The sequence below is a fragment of the Nicotiana sylvestris genome, chromosome 12 (assembly GCF_000393655.2).
Source record: "Nicotiana sylvestris chromosome 12, ASM39365v2, whole genome shotgun sequence".
Classification (NCBI taxonomy): domain Eukaryota; kingdom Viridiplantae; phylum Streptophyta; class Magnoliopsida; order Solanales; family Solanaceae; genus Nicotiana; species Nicotiana sylvestris.
In genome coordinates this window covers 10,505,922-10,522,304 of record NC_091068.1, presented here as the reverse complement: position 1 = coordinate 10,522,304, position 16,383 = coordinate 10,505,922, and the positions used below count along the sequence as shown (strand labels likewise).

The 16,383-nt window shown below is 38.3% G+C and overlaps 1 protein-coding gene across 1 annotated transcript; it reads right to left on the bottom strand.

Annotated features, from left to right (window-relative positions):
- Nucleotides 1-10,861: 10,861 nt before the first annotated feature.
- On the bottom strand, nt 10,862-11,419 carry LOC138882666 (uncharacterized). Its single transcript, XM_070163274.1, has one exon. It carries the CDS (start codon nt 11,417-11,419, stop codon nt 10,862-10,864), a length of 558 nt encoding a protein of 185 aa, XP_070019375.1.
- Between the last annotated feature and the right edge of the window lie 4,964 nt (nt 11,420-16,383).

Genomic DNA, 16,383 nt, shown 5'->3' with positions numbered 1-16,383 from the left:
GGTACATGACGTTGCTGCTATATATTTGGCTTCACAAGTCGAGAGAGTAACTATGGACTGTTTCTTTGAACTCCAAGAAATAACAGAATCACCCAAGAAAAATACAAAACCAGTTGTACTTTTTCTATCATCAATATCACCCGCATAATCACTATCACAAAATCCCATAAGATTGAAATCATTAGAAGAAGAATAAAATAATCCAAAATCGATCGTACCTTTTAGGTAATGAAGAATTCTTCTAGTGACCTTCAAGTGAGTAGAGGTAGGAGCTTCCATGAACCGGCTAACTACTCCAACTGCAAAGAGTATATCTGGCCTGGTACAAGTCAAGTACCTCAAACTTCCCACAAGACTTTTGAAAAATGTGGGATCCACTTTTTCTCCTTCATCAAACTTGGACAATTTTGTCCCACTCTCCATCGGTGTGTTCACGGGGTTGCAATCGAGCATGTTGAACTTCTTCAATATCTCTTTTGTATAGCTTTCTTGAGAGATAAAAATTCCATCTTCCATCTGCTTCACTTCTAGGCCCAAGTAGTATGACATGAGCCCAACATCTGTCATCTCGAACTCACGGGACATATCTTTCTTAAAAGCTTTAAACAAACTTGGGTTATTACCCGTGAAAATAAGATCATCAACATAAAGACAAATAAGTAAGATATCTCCATTAGTATGAACTTTAAGGTAAAGAGCATATTCATGGAGACAACGAGTAAACCCATTGTCTTGAAAATACTTGTCGATGCAACTATTCCATGCTCGTGGGGCTTGCTTTAATCCATATAAAGCTTTCTTCAACCGCAACACTTTATCTTCATGGTTTTTGACCACGAAGCCCAATGGTTGTTCAACATAGACTTCTTCTTCAAGATAGCCATTCAAGAAGGCTGACTTGACATATAGTTGATGGATCTTCCACTTCATTTGCGCCGCCAAAGAGATCAGCAAACAAATCGTCTCCATGCGGGCAACAGGTACATAGACTTCTTCATAGTCAATGCCTTGCCTTTGCTTGTAGCCTTTAGCCACAAGTCGTGCCTTGTATTTCTCCACATCTCCATCAGCATTCTTCTTTATTTTGTATACCCATTTCACTCCAATTGCTCGATGACCCTTGGGAAGAGTTGTTAACTCCCAAGTGTTGTTCTTCTCTATTGACTTGATCTCCTTCTCCATGGCTTGTATCCACCTTTTGTCTGTAACAGCTTCATCAAAGTTCATTGGTTCACTGTCAGCAAAGAGACAATATAAAAAATCAAAATTAGTAACTTCTTGAGTGTCATCATAGATCTCTTGAATGCTCCTTGTCCTTTGCGGCTATTCATTTGAACTTTCTTGAGAAGAAGGAGATGCAATATAGGTTGGAGAAGGAGGTGGAGTTGTATCCTGCACAGGTTCCACGGTCTCTGGTTCTTCTTCATCACAAAAGTATGGAAGAAGATCATATGAAGTTTCTTCCTGAGCTTCCCAATCCCATGTCAATTCTTCATCAAATTCAACATCACGACTTACCACCACCTTGCCACTGCTTGGGTTGTATAGCTTGTAACCTTTTGAACTCGTATCATAGCCAACAAACACATGCTTGACACTTCGATCGTCAAGCTTCGCTCTCCCTTGATGTGGCACATGAGCATAGGCTATGCTCCCAAAGATTCTTAAGTTCTTGACACTTGGCTTTCTTCCACTCCATGCTTCTTGAGGGGTTTGATCTCTAACATTTCTTGTTGGAGACCTGTTATTCAAATAAACTGCACAAGAAACAGCTTCGACCCAAAATTCCTTAGGCATACTTTTAGCTTTCAACATACATCTAGCCATATTAAGAATCGTTCGCTTCTTTCTCTCTACAACACCATTTTGTTGAGGTGAATAAGGTACCGTTAGAGGGCGACGAATTCCATGAAGTTGACAGAAGTCATTAAATTCGTTTGAGGTGAATTCGCCTCCTCTAGCGGACCTTAGTGCTTTAGTTTCATAGCCACTTTCTTTCTCCACAAGTACTTTGAAATGTTTAAAAGCAGTAAAAGCTTTAGATTTTTGGTTCAAGAAATAAACCCAAGTCTTTCTACTAAAGTCATCAATGAAAAGCAGAAAGTATTTTCTTTTACCAAAAGAAGGTGGATTGATTGGTCCACACACATCAGTGTGGACAAGCTGGAGAGGCTTGGTTGATCTTGAAATGGCCTCCTTTGGAAAACTCCTCCTTGCATGTTTCCCAAGAAGACAAGCTTCACACAATTGATTTGGATGGTTGATTGATGGTATCCCATGTACCATGTTCTTTTCTCCCATTGATTTGAGCGCTTCAAAATTTAAGTGCCCAAATCGCATGTGCCAACACCATGATTCATCTTGCACATTAGCCTTCAAACACTTTGCATCAATTATTTTAAGATTCAGAGAAAACAATCTATTCTTTGCCATATGCACTTTAGCAATTAGAATTCCACTTGAATCTCTAAGCCAAAGATGCATATTTTTCATGTGGATGTCATATTCCTTTTCAAGAAGTTTGCCCAAACTTAAAATATTACTTTTTAATTTTGGCACATAATAAACATCTTGAATTAACTTGTGACTACCATCTTTACAGGAGATCAGAATCGTACCTATCCCTTCGATTTGAACCTTTGAGGTATCTCCAAAGGACACATTACCTCTCACTGTTTTATTGATCTCCACAAACTTCTCTTTGCATCCACACATATGATTGCTTGCTCCATTGTCCAAATACCACGAGCTGCAATCATCTCTGTCTCCTTCCTTGAGTGCCATCAACAACGTTGACTCATTTTCTTCTTTCTTGTCGTCAACAAGGATAGCCTTTTCTTCAACATTGCTACGACATTCCCAAGAGTAATGGCCAAATTTATGACAATTATAACATTCAATTTTTGATTTGTCATACCTTTTTCCATTATTTTCTTGGTAGTATCCACGTCCTCTTCCTCCTCTTTGTCCACGACCACAACCTCTGAATGTGTGGTGGATTTTAACTTCATTGTTGAAGTTGTTACCATTACTTCTTCCTCTTCCATGACCTCCTCGACCTCGGCCTCGGCCTCGTCCGTTTCCTCGATAGCTTGTTTCACCTCCATAATCCTTGAAGGATGCCTGAGTTTTAAGAAGTTGCTCCAATGGCACTACTTGTCTCCTTTTGATCTTTTCTTCGTGGGCCTGTAAAGAACCTTCCAATTGCTCCACCATCATAGAGTCTAAATCTTTAGACTCCTCAATAGCACACACCACAAAATCAAATTTAGGTGTTAAAGTGCGAAGGATCTTTTATACCACACGGACATCTTCTATGTCCTCCCCTTATCTTCTTAGTTGATTTACAACAGCCTTCACTTTTGAAAAATAATCCGAGATGCATTCGGATTCTTTCATTTTTAAAGCTTCAAAATCAGCCCTTAGAGTTTGAAGTTTTACCTTTTTCACCTTGTCAACTCCTTGAAGAGAATTTTGTAAAATCCCCCAAGCTTCTTTTGAGGTGGTAGCATCTGCCACCTTCTCAAACATGGCATCATCCAAACATCGGTGGATGAGCGTGAGGGCTTGATGATCCTTCTTCCTTGTCTTTGCCAAGACTTCTTTTTCAGTTTGAGGCAGAGCTTCCTCATTATCTGGTTTTGCATACCCTCTGTCTACAATTTCCTACACATCCTGGGAGCCAAGAATGGCTTTCATACGTAGACACCATTTCTCATAATTATCTTTTGTGAGACGGGGGTACTGAAAAGATAGCGGACCATTATTTTCCATGGCTCTGATACCACGTTGTTGGGATAAAATAAATAATCCCGCCCAGGAATAATATCCACAACAAATAATAATAACACAAGAGAGTAACAATGACACCAAATATTTTAGCGGGATAAAATACAATATCCGATTGTAGCAATATTACCACTATAATATTACAACTCAGTAGTGTCAAGAGACTACTACAACTTTGAAAGAAATAACACTATTTATATAAAATACCTCACTGCAATATTACTACAACTCACTAGTTATTTCACAGACAACAATCTGTGGATTACTCTCTCTAACTTCTATTGTTTCTCTCTTATTTTTGGTGTATTTTGAAACTGAAACAAACGCCCTTTTATAGGCAAATTTAGAAACACAAATCTGACTTATTGAATTTGCAAATTTCAATTTGAAATCTTCAGCCGCCCATGTGCATTTAGCAGCCAATTCTGTCCAATTTTTTTCAATCTTCTTCTTTTGGTTGGTGAGGTGTGGACCCCACATGGACGAGAGGCAAAACCATAGGAAAAGGCAGTTTTGATATCGTCGCTTTAGCATCGACAACAAATTTCTCCATTGATATTCCATCAACAATCGCAATAAAATCTGCCTTGTTTTCGCGTTCAAAGTCGTTACAGAAAGAGAGAGAATTACTACACGAGTTTCAAGATTGTGATCATGTTATTCTGTTGTGCAAAATTGGAACGGGTTCACCAGATTTGCAGAACGAAAGACTGTCGAAAGAGGCAGAAGATTTTCTGAAAAAGTGTCTAGTTAAGGAGCCGAGATCGCGATGGATTGCTGATATGCTATTAAAGCATCCATTTCTTTCATCTGATGATATTGTTGTTGTTCGTGAGCAGAAGCAAATAAGGAAAAAGGAAGTTGTTGAATAAGGTGAAACCAATGAAGTTGTTGAATTGCAGATCCAACAAAAGAAGGAAGCTACTAGAAGGATATTGATTATCAGTTTTGCTTAGAATTATACAGATGTAAAGAATTATATTAATGTAAAGAACTACGTTCGGGCTTGATCCCCATAGAGCTTAGCCCGGGTACGTAGGCAACCTGTGAGAAAACGAGAGATCAAGTGCAGCCCCTGTATTAAACAAAAACAATTTTGAGTTTATATTTTCTGTACGTTGTTTAACCAAAAATCTGAGTCTTTGGTCAAAGCTAGAAATAAAGAGAAATTCAGGTTACTGATAATCAGGAAACGAAAATAATAAAAGACTTTTGAGAACAATAATGAAGCTGTAAATAGTTTTGTATTTTAGTAAAATCTCAATAGTATTCCGTGTCCCTACAGATGTTGAGTCCTTCTCCTTTTATAGTTGATTCTAGGAGAAGGTGTAATGCCTTTGTCTTAATGAGACAATTATGAGCAATAAATGACATTAAAAGAAACGTTACTCAATCATTTCTATTAAATACAAATTCTCTAACGTATTTGATATTTAATGCTGAATTTGGACTCTATTGCGTCATCAGATTCATATCTTCAATCCATTCCGATCTTCGGTTTTTAAATGACTCGAATAGGTACGAGACTTGTGCCATTTGAGTAATGGTCCACACCTATGTTTCTTTCTTCTCCCCATATCTGTTGTCGCCCGTACCTCTTGGCTATTTATTGCATTTTGACCTTTTGACCAGTACACGTGTCTTGACACGTCATCTTCAATATACAGACTCAGTTTTTTCTCAATACAGATGGTCCCCCACTTTCCATTTATTTATCAATTAAATATTTGGGAAGTGGATCTTCAAAAAAGGAATTTTTGCTGTAATCAAAGGTATGACAGTACTAACGCTTCAGTTGTCTTTTCTATTTAATGCTCTGCACACGTGTCACCTTCTGATTGGCTCTGTAATTCTGCAGCCTTTTTTCAAGGCTTATTCATCCCTTCTATTCACGAAGTGATAGTTGCCTTTGTTATAGGCTTCCCATCATTATACTTCTTTGTTTGACGGTTGCTATTATATACATATTTAACCTTTTTTCCTTTGTCTTCTTCTTCATAAGCCCTTAACAGATACTTTACTCTTTACTTTTGTTCCTTTCTCCTTTAGTTCATCCTTTCTCTGCAATGGCGTCTCCGAATCCTAACCCTAAAAGAATCCCAATTCTTGATAGCTTCCCCAACGCCCCTGTAAGACATAGAAGGGGTAGAGGTGGTAGGCTTCGTAGCCTAGGATCCGTTCGTGGTGGTTCCTCTGGTTCCATCGCTCTCTCTTCTAGTTCAGAGGTTCTATCACTAAGAAATCCTCTTCTAAAGGTAAAGAACTTTCTGAGCCTCTTCAAGAGCCTTTAGTTGAGGAAATAATACCCAATGACTTATCCTTTATGAATGATAGAAAATCTCTTCGTGAACAAGTTGTTGATTTAGAGAAAGCTGACACTTTTCTTTCTCTAATCACTGAATCTTTGGTTTCTATTGTTCGAAAAGATTGCAACTGGAGAAGTGATCTTCGTATAGTGATCCCTAATCCAAACTAGAGAATATCTTCTTTTAGGATTGGTTTTCTTTTGTTTATACTTACCCCTTCACTTTGGGATTTATTCCTTCTATTAACCCAGTTATACTTGATTTCTGTCGCTTTTTCAAAATTTGTTTGGGACAAATTGGCCCCCTTGTATGGAGAGCAGTGGATTGTTTGAGGTATTTATCTGTCAAAGCTAATGTTGACTTTTCCTTTCACCACCTTATTCATCTTTACCACCCCAAGCTATTTCGCAATGGAGTTTTCACTTTAACTGCAAGAAGTAAAAGGGTCTTGGTAAGCCCTGAAGATGACAAGGATCGTGGGTGGTACACTCGTTATGTTGCGGTACACACAGTTGATTTGGTGGGTGAAACAAATATCCCCTTCCCTGAGAAGTGGAACTTTGCACGTAAGTTTTTTTACTCACCATCTCTATCTTTAAGAATTTCAACTTCTTTCCTAATTTCATCCTTTTTTGCCTTTCTATAGCAACCATGGGAGATGTGGAGCCCGTTCCTAATTTTTGTGGTTGGGTAGATTTAATCTTGAAAGCCGTGCCTATGGAGGCGAGAACTTGGAAATCCATTTCCAATTTACATGGTTGGAAAGTGAAAACTCACGGTATCCATCTCTTTATGTTTTTCCGTATGTTAAGTCCTTTCTTGTTTCTAACTTTTTTTATCCTTCTTTTTGTCAGGATTTGTTATTCGAGGAATGACAACTGAAGTAGCTACTGCCCTTCGAGCCTCTTTTGGTACTTCACTTTCTTTGGAGAGAACTCAAGCTAGGCTGTCAAAGAGGAAAGTTGTAGAAGAAGATTCTGAGGACGATGAAGATAAAGACACCTCTTTGATAGCTAGACCAAGAACCAGGAGACGCATCGTTTCCGAGGATGAAGCTGAAGTTACCCCTGTCTGTGCCTCTTACCGAACCTGTTCACATTCCTTCTGATGATGAAACCACTCCGAAGGACACCAATGAATCTATTCAACGTCTCTTCGTTGGTGGTTTTGAAAGTGGAGAACTAGGTCCGGTTTTAGATGAAGTTCCTCTTTCTTCCTCTATTCCCATTCCTTATATTCCTCCGTTGGTTTCAAGTGCTTCCTTGCCCATTCTATCTGTTCCTACTCCCTTACCTACTTCTGCTCCCTAACGTGCTTCGAGTCCTGTGACTCCTGTTATTTTTACTTCTTCTACCGCTCCTCCTTCTATAGCTCTCCCTTCCTCTGTTCAACATCCAGAAGAGGGTTCTAGTAGCAGAAGCTTGGATATGAGGAGCGTTACACTTGAAGTTCCTGCTAATAACAGTCTTTTAAGGAAGTCTGGTGGAGCAGATGACTGGCTTAGGCCTTTGATTGGAGATATTGAGGAGCGTTACACTTGAAGTTCCTGCTAATAACAGTCTTTTAAGGAAGTCTGGTGGAGCAGATGACTGGCTTAGGCCTTTGATTGAAGATATTGAGAAGAAGAAGACTAGCAGTCACAATTGCTTAACTCTGATGAATGACATAGTTCATTCTACTTTGAAGGTATTTTTCCTTTACTTACTAACAAGTTTTTTTTATACCCAAATTCTTATTTCTATGAGTTGTCACTGTAGGCTAACCTCATTGGTACAGAATTGATGGGAAGAATTTCCCTTCTGGAAAGGAAAGCCCGTGAGTCTGAAAAGTCTATCCACGAGGCTGAAGAAATAGCCAGGGGAGCCCAGCTAGAAGTAGCTAATTGGAAAGAGCAGTTTTAGAATGCTCAGGGAACTATAGAAGAATTGCTAGAGAGTAGAAATCTCCTGGAGCAGCAAAAGCGAGGTCTGACTTCTGAGTTAGCAGTTGCCAAAGCTTCTTCAAGTCAATTTGAAAAAGACAAAGAGTGCCTTGAATGTTGCTTTTCAGAGCAGTTATCAAAGTCAAGTGAAGAAATTAGAGAACTTAAGGCACTCTTTGACAAGAAAGAAGAATATGCAGGAGAATTAGTGCAAAACTTGACTCAAGTTCAAGGTGATTTAAGGATCTCCTCTGACAAAGTACGTGCCTTAGATAGTTATCATGCCTCCCTTGAAGCTTCCCTTGATTCTCATTTAGCTGAACTTCAAGTGTTAAAGAATGATTTTGCTATGTAGGAAAGGGAGTATGAACTTCTTGAGGAGAATTTTAACATAGAGGTGAGTTGGGCTTTTCTAAACTCTCGTCCTGATGCTTTAATGGAGGCCAGTCAAGAAAACTTTGATTTAAACTTAGAGTTGACCAAAGTTTTAGAGACCATTGAGAGAACCCAACAACCACTTCACTTTCCCTCTCCGGCAATTGAAGCTCCCGTGGTTGAAGAACCTTTAAATGATGAAGCCGTTGATGTGGTAGTTGAAGTTGAAAATGCTGCAATTCCAGCTCCCGAGGGTGAAACTTCTATGACTCAGTCGGTGGAAGTTGAAGCTTCCGTGACTTTTGTTTCCCTCGTTGAACCTAACACTTCAAGCCCAGCTGAAACCGCTCCTGTTGCTGCTTCTTCAGAGGTTACCACCGTACCTATGGTTGTTCGTGAAAGTGAAGCCAATATAGCAACTTCTGACATTCCAGCCCCTCAGTGACCAGTTTATGTTTCCAGATCTTTGTTTTCATTTGTTTTGTTTGATTGGTGGTTTATTCCTTGGCAGTTTTTAAGGGATTTTTTTGGAAAAGTCCCCAGTTATAATAATGGGGCACTTGTAAAAATATTTTGCTGACTAAGTTTTTATTTAGTCTTTTTTAATTATATTGAGAAATTTTCTCAGTACTTTTATATGTTCTATTCTTGCCTTTTTATTTATTTAGGACTTATAGAATAACTTAGCATTTTTATCCTTTGAAAATGCTTTATGATTCTTCTCATGAATTATTAACATGAGGTTTATAAAATAGGGCCCTTTTATATATATTGACACTTAACGAAGAAGACGTCTCAACTTCATAATAGTGTTACAATACGATGAAAGAAATAGGAATACACATGTTTTGTTTGAAACAACTTTGACAAGTTTTTATTCATGAACTTGGACAAGCTTTTGAATATTACATGTATTAAAATACATCTATAACTTTCTCGTAACTGTTTTTCTTGTAACAGATTTTTACAAAATAAATATAAAATAAACAAGGTTTTTCCTCATAACCCGTTTCAGTACACAGTCATGACCCTATCTTTATGTATTAAGAAGGGTTTGAGAGGTGACTTCGTTGTTCTCATGAGTCTGAGAGGTGACTCTGTTGTTCTCATGGGAAAAAGTACTATGATGATACAAATCTCCCTTTGCTCTAATGGGAAAGAACACTATGATGAATGCTGAAAGCTCCGTAATTTTTGCTCAACACTTGTCACTTTGTAGCTTGATTTTTCTCTTAAATCTTGCTCAATCTTGATCGATTTTCGTATCTGTTTTTTTATTTTTGCACATATCTGTGTATAATATGTAGTCCCCCAAGTGTTTGAGCGGTGAAGTATGAAGCCTCGAGCACTTGTTTGTTTCTCTCAATTTTGGTCCTTTTCCTGGAACAGAAAAACATACGGGATTTGGAGGTGCGATTAGAGATGAAGACTACCTAACCCGTGTATATTTCCATCAGATTAATTTGTAACCCTGGGCTGGGAATTTTAGAATATTCCATTTTGCCGTGCAGGTCGTGACTCATCATTTGGCACGAGTTAGGGTTTTTGCCTAGCATCTAAAATCGTTAATAAAATTTTAACAATTCAAAGAAAAATTCTAATATATCGATACCTGATCGTAGGTACTTTCTCAGAAATAATATCTCTTTAGGTGGATAGCATTCCAATGTGAGGGTAGAACCTTGCCATCCATTGTCTCCAACTCGTATGTTCCTTTTCCCGCAATGTCAAGAATTATGTAGGGTCCTTCCCATGTTATACTTAGCTTTCCTGAATTAGCAGCTTTTGTAGATTGGAACACCTTTTTAAGCACGAAGTCCCCAATTTTAAAGAATCTGCTACGTGCTTTCCTGTTATAATATCGTTCAATTACTTGCTTTTGTGCTGCAATCCTTATTAATGCAGCTTCTCTTCTTCCTTCGAGCAAATCAAGGTTCACCCGCATCTCTTCATCATTTGATTCCTCCGTTGCTTGAACGTACCGTGTGCTCGGCTCTCCTATTTCAACTGGAATTAAGGCCTCCGCACCATAAACCATTGAAAATGGTGTTTCTCCCGTGCTTGTTTTTGTCGTTGTATGATAAGCCCATAGTACTCCAGGTAATACCTCAGGCCAATTACCTTTTGAATCCTGTAACCTTTTCTTAAAGTTATTGATAATGACCTTGTTTGTGGATTCCACTTGTCCATTACCCACTAGATGGTATGGTGTAGATGTTATTCTTTTAATTTGCCAACTTTGAAAAAATTCTGTGATTTGAGCTCCTATGAATTGCGGACCATTATCACACACGATTTCCTTTGGTACTCCAAAGAGGCATATTATATTCCTCCAAATGAAGTCTTTAACTTCTTTCTCTCATGCCTGTTTATATGCTCCTGCTTCTACCCATTTAGTGAAATAATCAGTAAGTACAAGTAGAAACTTCACCTGACCTATTGCTTGTGGTAATGGACCTACGATATCCATTCACCATTTCATGAAGGGCCACGGACTTATGGCAGGATGTAGTAGCTCCGCTGGTCTATGCATATTATTGTCGTATCTTTGACATTTATCACACTTGGACACGAAACCGTTTGCTTCTTCTTCCATTTTAGGCCAATAATACCCTGCTCGAATCAGTGTTTTTACCAGCGACCTTCCTCCTGCGTGATTTCCACAATGTCCTTCATGTACTTCCCTCATCACATATTCTATTTGGGAAGGTCCGAGACACCTTGCTAATGGTCCACTGAACATCTTCCGATAAAGATTTCCTTGATGTAAACAATAACGAGCAGTTTTTTTGCAAAGTGCATAAGCTTTTCCTTTGTCGTCAGGCACGGTTCCGCGCTGTAAAAAAGCAATAATTTCATTTCTCCAATCCCATGTTAAATGATTAAAATTTACCTCGTTCTTATCAAGTTCGAGAACGGAATGAAATAAATGTACGACTGAAGTATTTGCGTCGTTTGCTACGTCTGTTGTAGATGCGAGATTAGCTAAAGCATCTATCTCCACATTCTCATCTCTTGGGATCTGCATTACCTTCCAAGTTTGGAATTGCTTTATTAGTTCTCGTACCTTTTCGAGATATTCTTTCATTCGTGTCTCCCTGGCTGTATAAGTCCCCAGCATTTGATTGACCACGAGTTGAGAATCACTCTTGATTATAATCTGTGTTATGCCGAGTTCTCGTGCCAATTCTAGACCTGCAATTACAGCCTCATACTCTGCTTCATTGTTAGTTACAGAATGACATTTTATAGCCTGTCTAATAGTCTCACCCGTAGGTGGTATGAGAACTATCCCTAGGCCTGCTCCTTTTACATTAGACGAACCATCAGTGAATAAAATCCAAGTCCCCGGGTTTGCACCATTAAAAAATTGTAATTCTTTTTCTGCTTCTAAATGCATCCTCTGGCTAAACTCAGCTACGAAATCGGCTAATACTTGAGATTTTATAGCAGTTCTAGGTTGAAAAATGATTTCGTATTCACTTAATTCTATAGCCCATTTTGCTAACCTTCCTGACAATTCATGTTTATGCAAAATGTTTCGTAATGAAAAAGTAGTAACTACAACAATGGGATGACATTGAAAATAAGGTCTTAATTTTCTAGATGCCATGATCAAAGCTAATGCTAATTTTTCTAGTTGTGGATATCGTGTTTCAGCATCTAGTAAAGACTTGCTTACATAATAGATAGGAGATTGTTTACCTTGGTCCTCACGGACTAAAACAGCACTTACCGTAACTTCTGACACGGCCAAATAGATGAGTAGCTTTTCTCCTTCCTTTGGTTTTGCCAATATTGGTGGATTTGACAAGTAAGCTTTTAAATTTCTAAGGGCTTATTGGCAATCTTCGTTCCATTCAAAATGATCTTGTTTTTTGAGTGCGGAGAAAAATTTAAAACATCTTTCTAAAGATTTGGGAATAAATCTCCCCAAGGCTGCAATTCTTCCCATTAGCCTTTGGACTTCTTTTTTACTCGTAAGGATATCAGGTATCTCCTCTATCGCTTTGATCTGGGAAGGATTTACCTCAATACCACGGTTAGAAACGAGAAAACCCAAAAATTTGCCTGAGGCAACCCCAAATGCACATTTTTCTGGATTGAGTTTCATATTAAATTTTCGTAAAATTTCAAATGTAACAGATAAATGAGAAATATGATCATGAGAATGCTGGGTTTTGACAAGCATATCGTTTATATATACCTCCATGGTTTTTCCTAAATGTTCTTGGAACATTTTGGTGACCAACCTTTGATAAGTTGCTCCAGCATTTTTGAGACCAAAGGGCATTACTTTATAATAGTAAGTCCCCCTGTCTGTGATGAAAAAAGTTTTTTCTTCATCACTGGGGTCCATTTTAATTTGGTTGTACCCCAAATATGCATCTAAAAACTCAAAAGTTCATGTCCTACAGTTGCATCAATTAACTGATCTATATGCGGTAAAGGGAAAGAATCTTTTGGGCAGGCTTTGTTAAGATCTATATAATCCACGCAAACTCGCCACTTATCGTTTTTCTTAGGTACAATAACTGTGTTTGCTTACCAATTAGGATACTTTACCTCGCGGATTGACCCAATTTTCAATAGCTTTTGGACCTAATCTTGAATCACCTAATTTTTGAAAGCTCCTTGCTTTCTTTTCTTTTGCTTTACTGGTGTGAAGGATGGGTCTTCATTTAGTTTGTGAGCCATCACATACGGTGGTATCCCTGTCATATCAGCATGGGACCAAGCAATACAGTCCACATTAGCTTTTAAAAATTCAATCAACATACCTCGCATGTCTGAGCTTAAATTGGATCCAACATAAACCTTCCGTTCAGACCATTGCTCAAACAATATCACAGCCTCGAGCTCTTCAATTGTTGTTTTGATATTTTCATTCTCTTCAGGTTCTTGAATTGTATCAGGTCTCGAGTCTAAATCTGTCTTTTCTTGTTCAGTTGAGGTTTGATCCTTGATACCTTCAACTGTTCCCTGTAATTGCTATTTTTCTTTATTTACGGTGCTCGTACCTGTTACAGCGTTGATACTCCTGACTGTCTATTGATCCCCCAGGCATTTGGAAAATTCCCCATGGTGATGGCAATTTAATAACTTGATGTAGAGTTGATGGGACAACATCCATATCATGTATCCACGGTCTCCCCATGATCATATTGTAAGCCATTTCCATATCTACTACCTAAAATTTAGTTTCTTTAACAACACCTGCAGCAAAGGTTGTTAGAATTACCTCTCCTTTTGTTACCACACTTGAATTGTCGAACCCGGACAAGGTATGCGCCTTAGGTATCATTTTGTCTTCAGCTTGCATTTCATGTAATACCCTTAATAGTATAATATTTATGGAACTTCCTGGATCAATCAAAACTCGTTTTACATTAGTATCATGTACAAGTAAAGATATTACCAGTGCGTCATTATGTGGAGTCATTACTCCTTCTGTATCTGCATCATCGAAAGAAATACTTTCGTTTTCTAAAACCTGTCGTACCCGTTTCCAGTGTGTTATCGTTACTTTAGAAACCTTGTTAGAAGTCGTATGTGTTACACCGTGAATATCTTCTTCTCCACTTATAACGTTCACGGTTCTCTTGGGTGAAGGGGGCTTTGGTGGCTCTTGCCTATTTTTCATATAGGCTTGTTTACCTTTCTCACTAAATAACTCAGTGAGATACCCTTGTTTTAATAGATGATCAACTTCACTTTGTAAGAATCTACATTCTGAAGTTTTATGCCCGTGATCATTGTGGAATTCGCACCAATGGTCTGGATTGCGTCTATTTAGATTTGACCGCATCTCTTTTGGCCATCGTACCTTATCTCCCATGCTCCTCAAAACAGCTACGAGCTCGGAGGTAGTGATATTAAAGTTATATCCACCGAACCTTGCCTTTAAACTTCTGTCATCATCTCGTGACTCTTATCTGTTTCGGTCATTCCCGAACCTTGATGAAGAACCAGATTCCTTGTTCCTCTATTTTTGATCATATCGTTGACTATCTTGCTTAGACCGTGAGTCTTTCCTTGCAGGTCCCATATATGGATCGTACCTGTTTTTACCGGATCTTTTTTTTCGGTTTGTGATCTCTTGGAATTGCTCCTTTCTTCATGATGAAACTGAGGTACGGTATCTTCCTTAATTTGCAACTTCGTACTATACCTGTTATAAACGTCATTCCACGTGGTTGCAGGGAATTCTCGAAGGCTTTCTTTAAGTCTTCTCATGGCTTCTGAGCTTTTGTCATTTAAGTTGCTTGCAAAAGCTATTGCAGCCCAGTTATCAGGTACACGAGGTAAAGTCATTCTTTCACGTTGGAATCTATCAACAAAATCCCTGAGCAACTCGGAGTCCCCTTGTTAGATTTTGAAAATATCCTCCATTCTTTTCTCAACCTTTTGAGCTCCCAAGTGTGCTTTTATAAAAGAATCTGCAAGCTCAGCAAAAGAATTTATAGAATTTTCAGGTAAAAGAGAATACCAGGTTAATGCGCCCTTGGTGAGCGTTTCTCCAAATTTCTTAACCAGTACTGGTTCGATTTCTTGTTTCGTTAAGTCATTGCCTTTCACGCCTGTTGTAAATGCAGTTACGTGGTCACGTGGATCTGTTGTACCATCGTATTTTGGGATGTCGGGCATTTTGAACTTTTTAGGAATTGGAAAGGGAGCAGCACTTGGCTTCCAAGGTTGTTGTGAATATTTGTCCATATCCACTCCTTTAATCACAGGTGGAACTCCGGGGATTTGCTTGATGTGCTCATTCTGTTCCTTAAGCTATTTCTGCAAAGTTAGTGCTAAATTTTGCAAATAAGAATTATTTAAATTACCTGGTTCTCCTTCCTGTGGTTCACTGGGGGTTCCTCCATTTCCAGAATTAACAAGGCCAGAACGAGGATTCTCCAATGTATTATTATTTGGCGTAGGTGTGGGTGGTGCAACAGGTAATCGACTAACTAGAGCCTGAAGAGCTTTGCTAACCCGTGCATCAATTACTTTTTGTAAAGCTTCATCTGCCCCTTCAAAATGTTCAGATTGCTCTTGTTGATCAGCATGAGATTCAGGAGCAGGAGTGCCTTCACGAGATTGACGTGGTGAATTTTGAGGGGAGGGAACCACGTCAATGTTCTGTAAATCTCCTTGATTTTCATGGATTTGATTTTCATGGTTTCCCAAGGTGTTTTCACTATTATTGTTGTTGTTGTTTGACATGATGATAACAACGGATAGAATGTAGCTTAAAATAAAAGATTATCAGATTTTCGGTAACGGAACCAATTTGTTTAACCAAAAATCTAAGTCTTTGATCAAAGCTAGAAATAAAGAGAAATTCGGGTTACTGATAATCAGGAGACGAAAATAATAAAAGACTTTTGAGAACAATAATGAAGCAGTAAATAGTTTTGTATTTCAGTAAAATCTCAATAGTATTCCGTGTCCCTACAGATGTTAAGTCCTTCTCCTTTTATAGTTGATTCTAGGAGAAGGTGTAATGCCTTTGTCTTAATGAGACAATTATGAGCAATAAATTACATTAAAAGAAACGATACTCAATCATTCCTATTAAATACAAATTCTCTAATGTATTTGATATTTAATGCTGAATTTGGACTCTTTTGCATCATCAGATTCATATCTTCAATCACTTCCGATCTTCGGTCTTTAAATGACTCGAATAGGTACGAGACTCGTGTCATTTGAGTAACAGTCCACACCTATGTTGCTTTTTTCTCCCCATATCTGTTGTCGCCCGTGCCTCTTGGCTATTTATTGCGTTTTTGACCTTTTGACCAGTACACGTGTATTGACACGTCATCTTCAATATACAGACTCAGTTTTTTCCCAATACATACGTAGTATTGAACAATCTGTACAAAGAGGCAGCTTTTTGCATGTAATGTTTTGCTAAGATCTGGATTTTGCTAGATTATATATTAGAGTATTAAGAGTACATTCTCTTTTCAACAATTTGTTCACTGAAAAGAG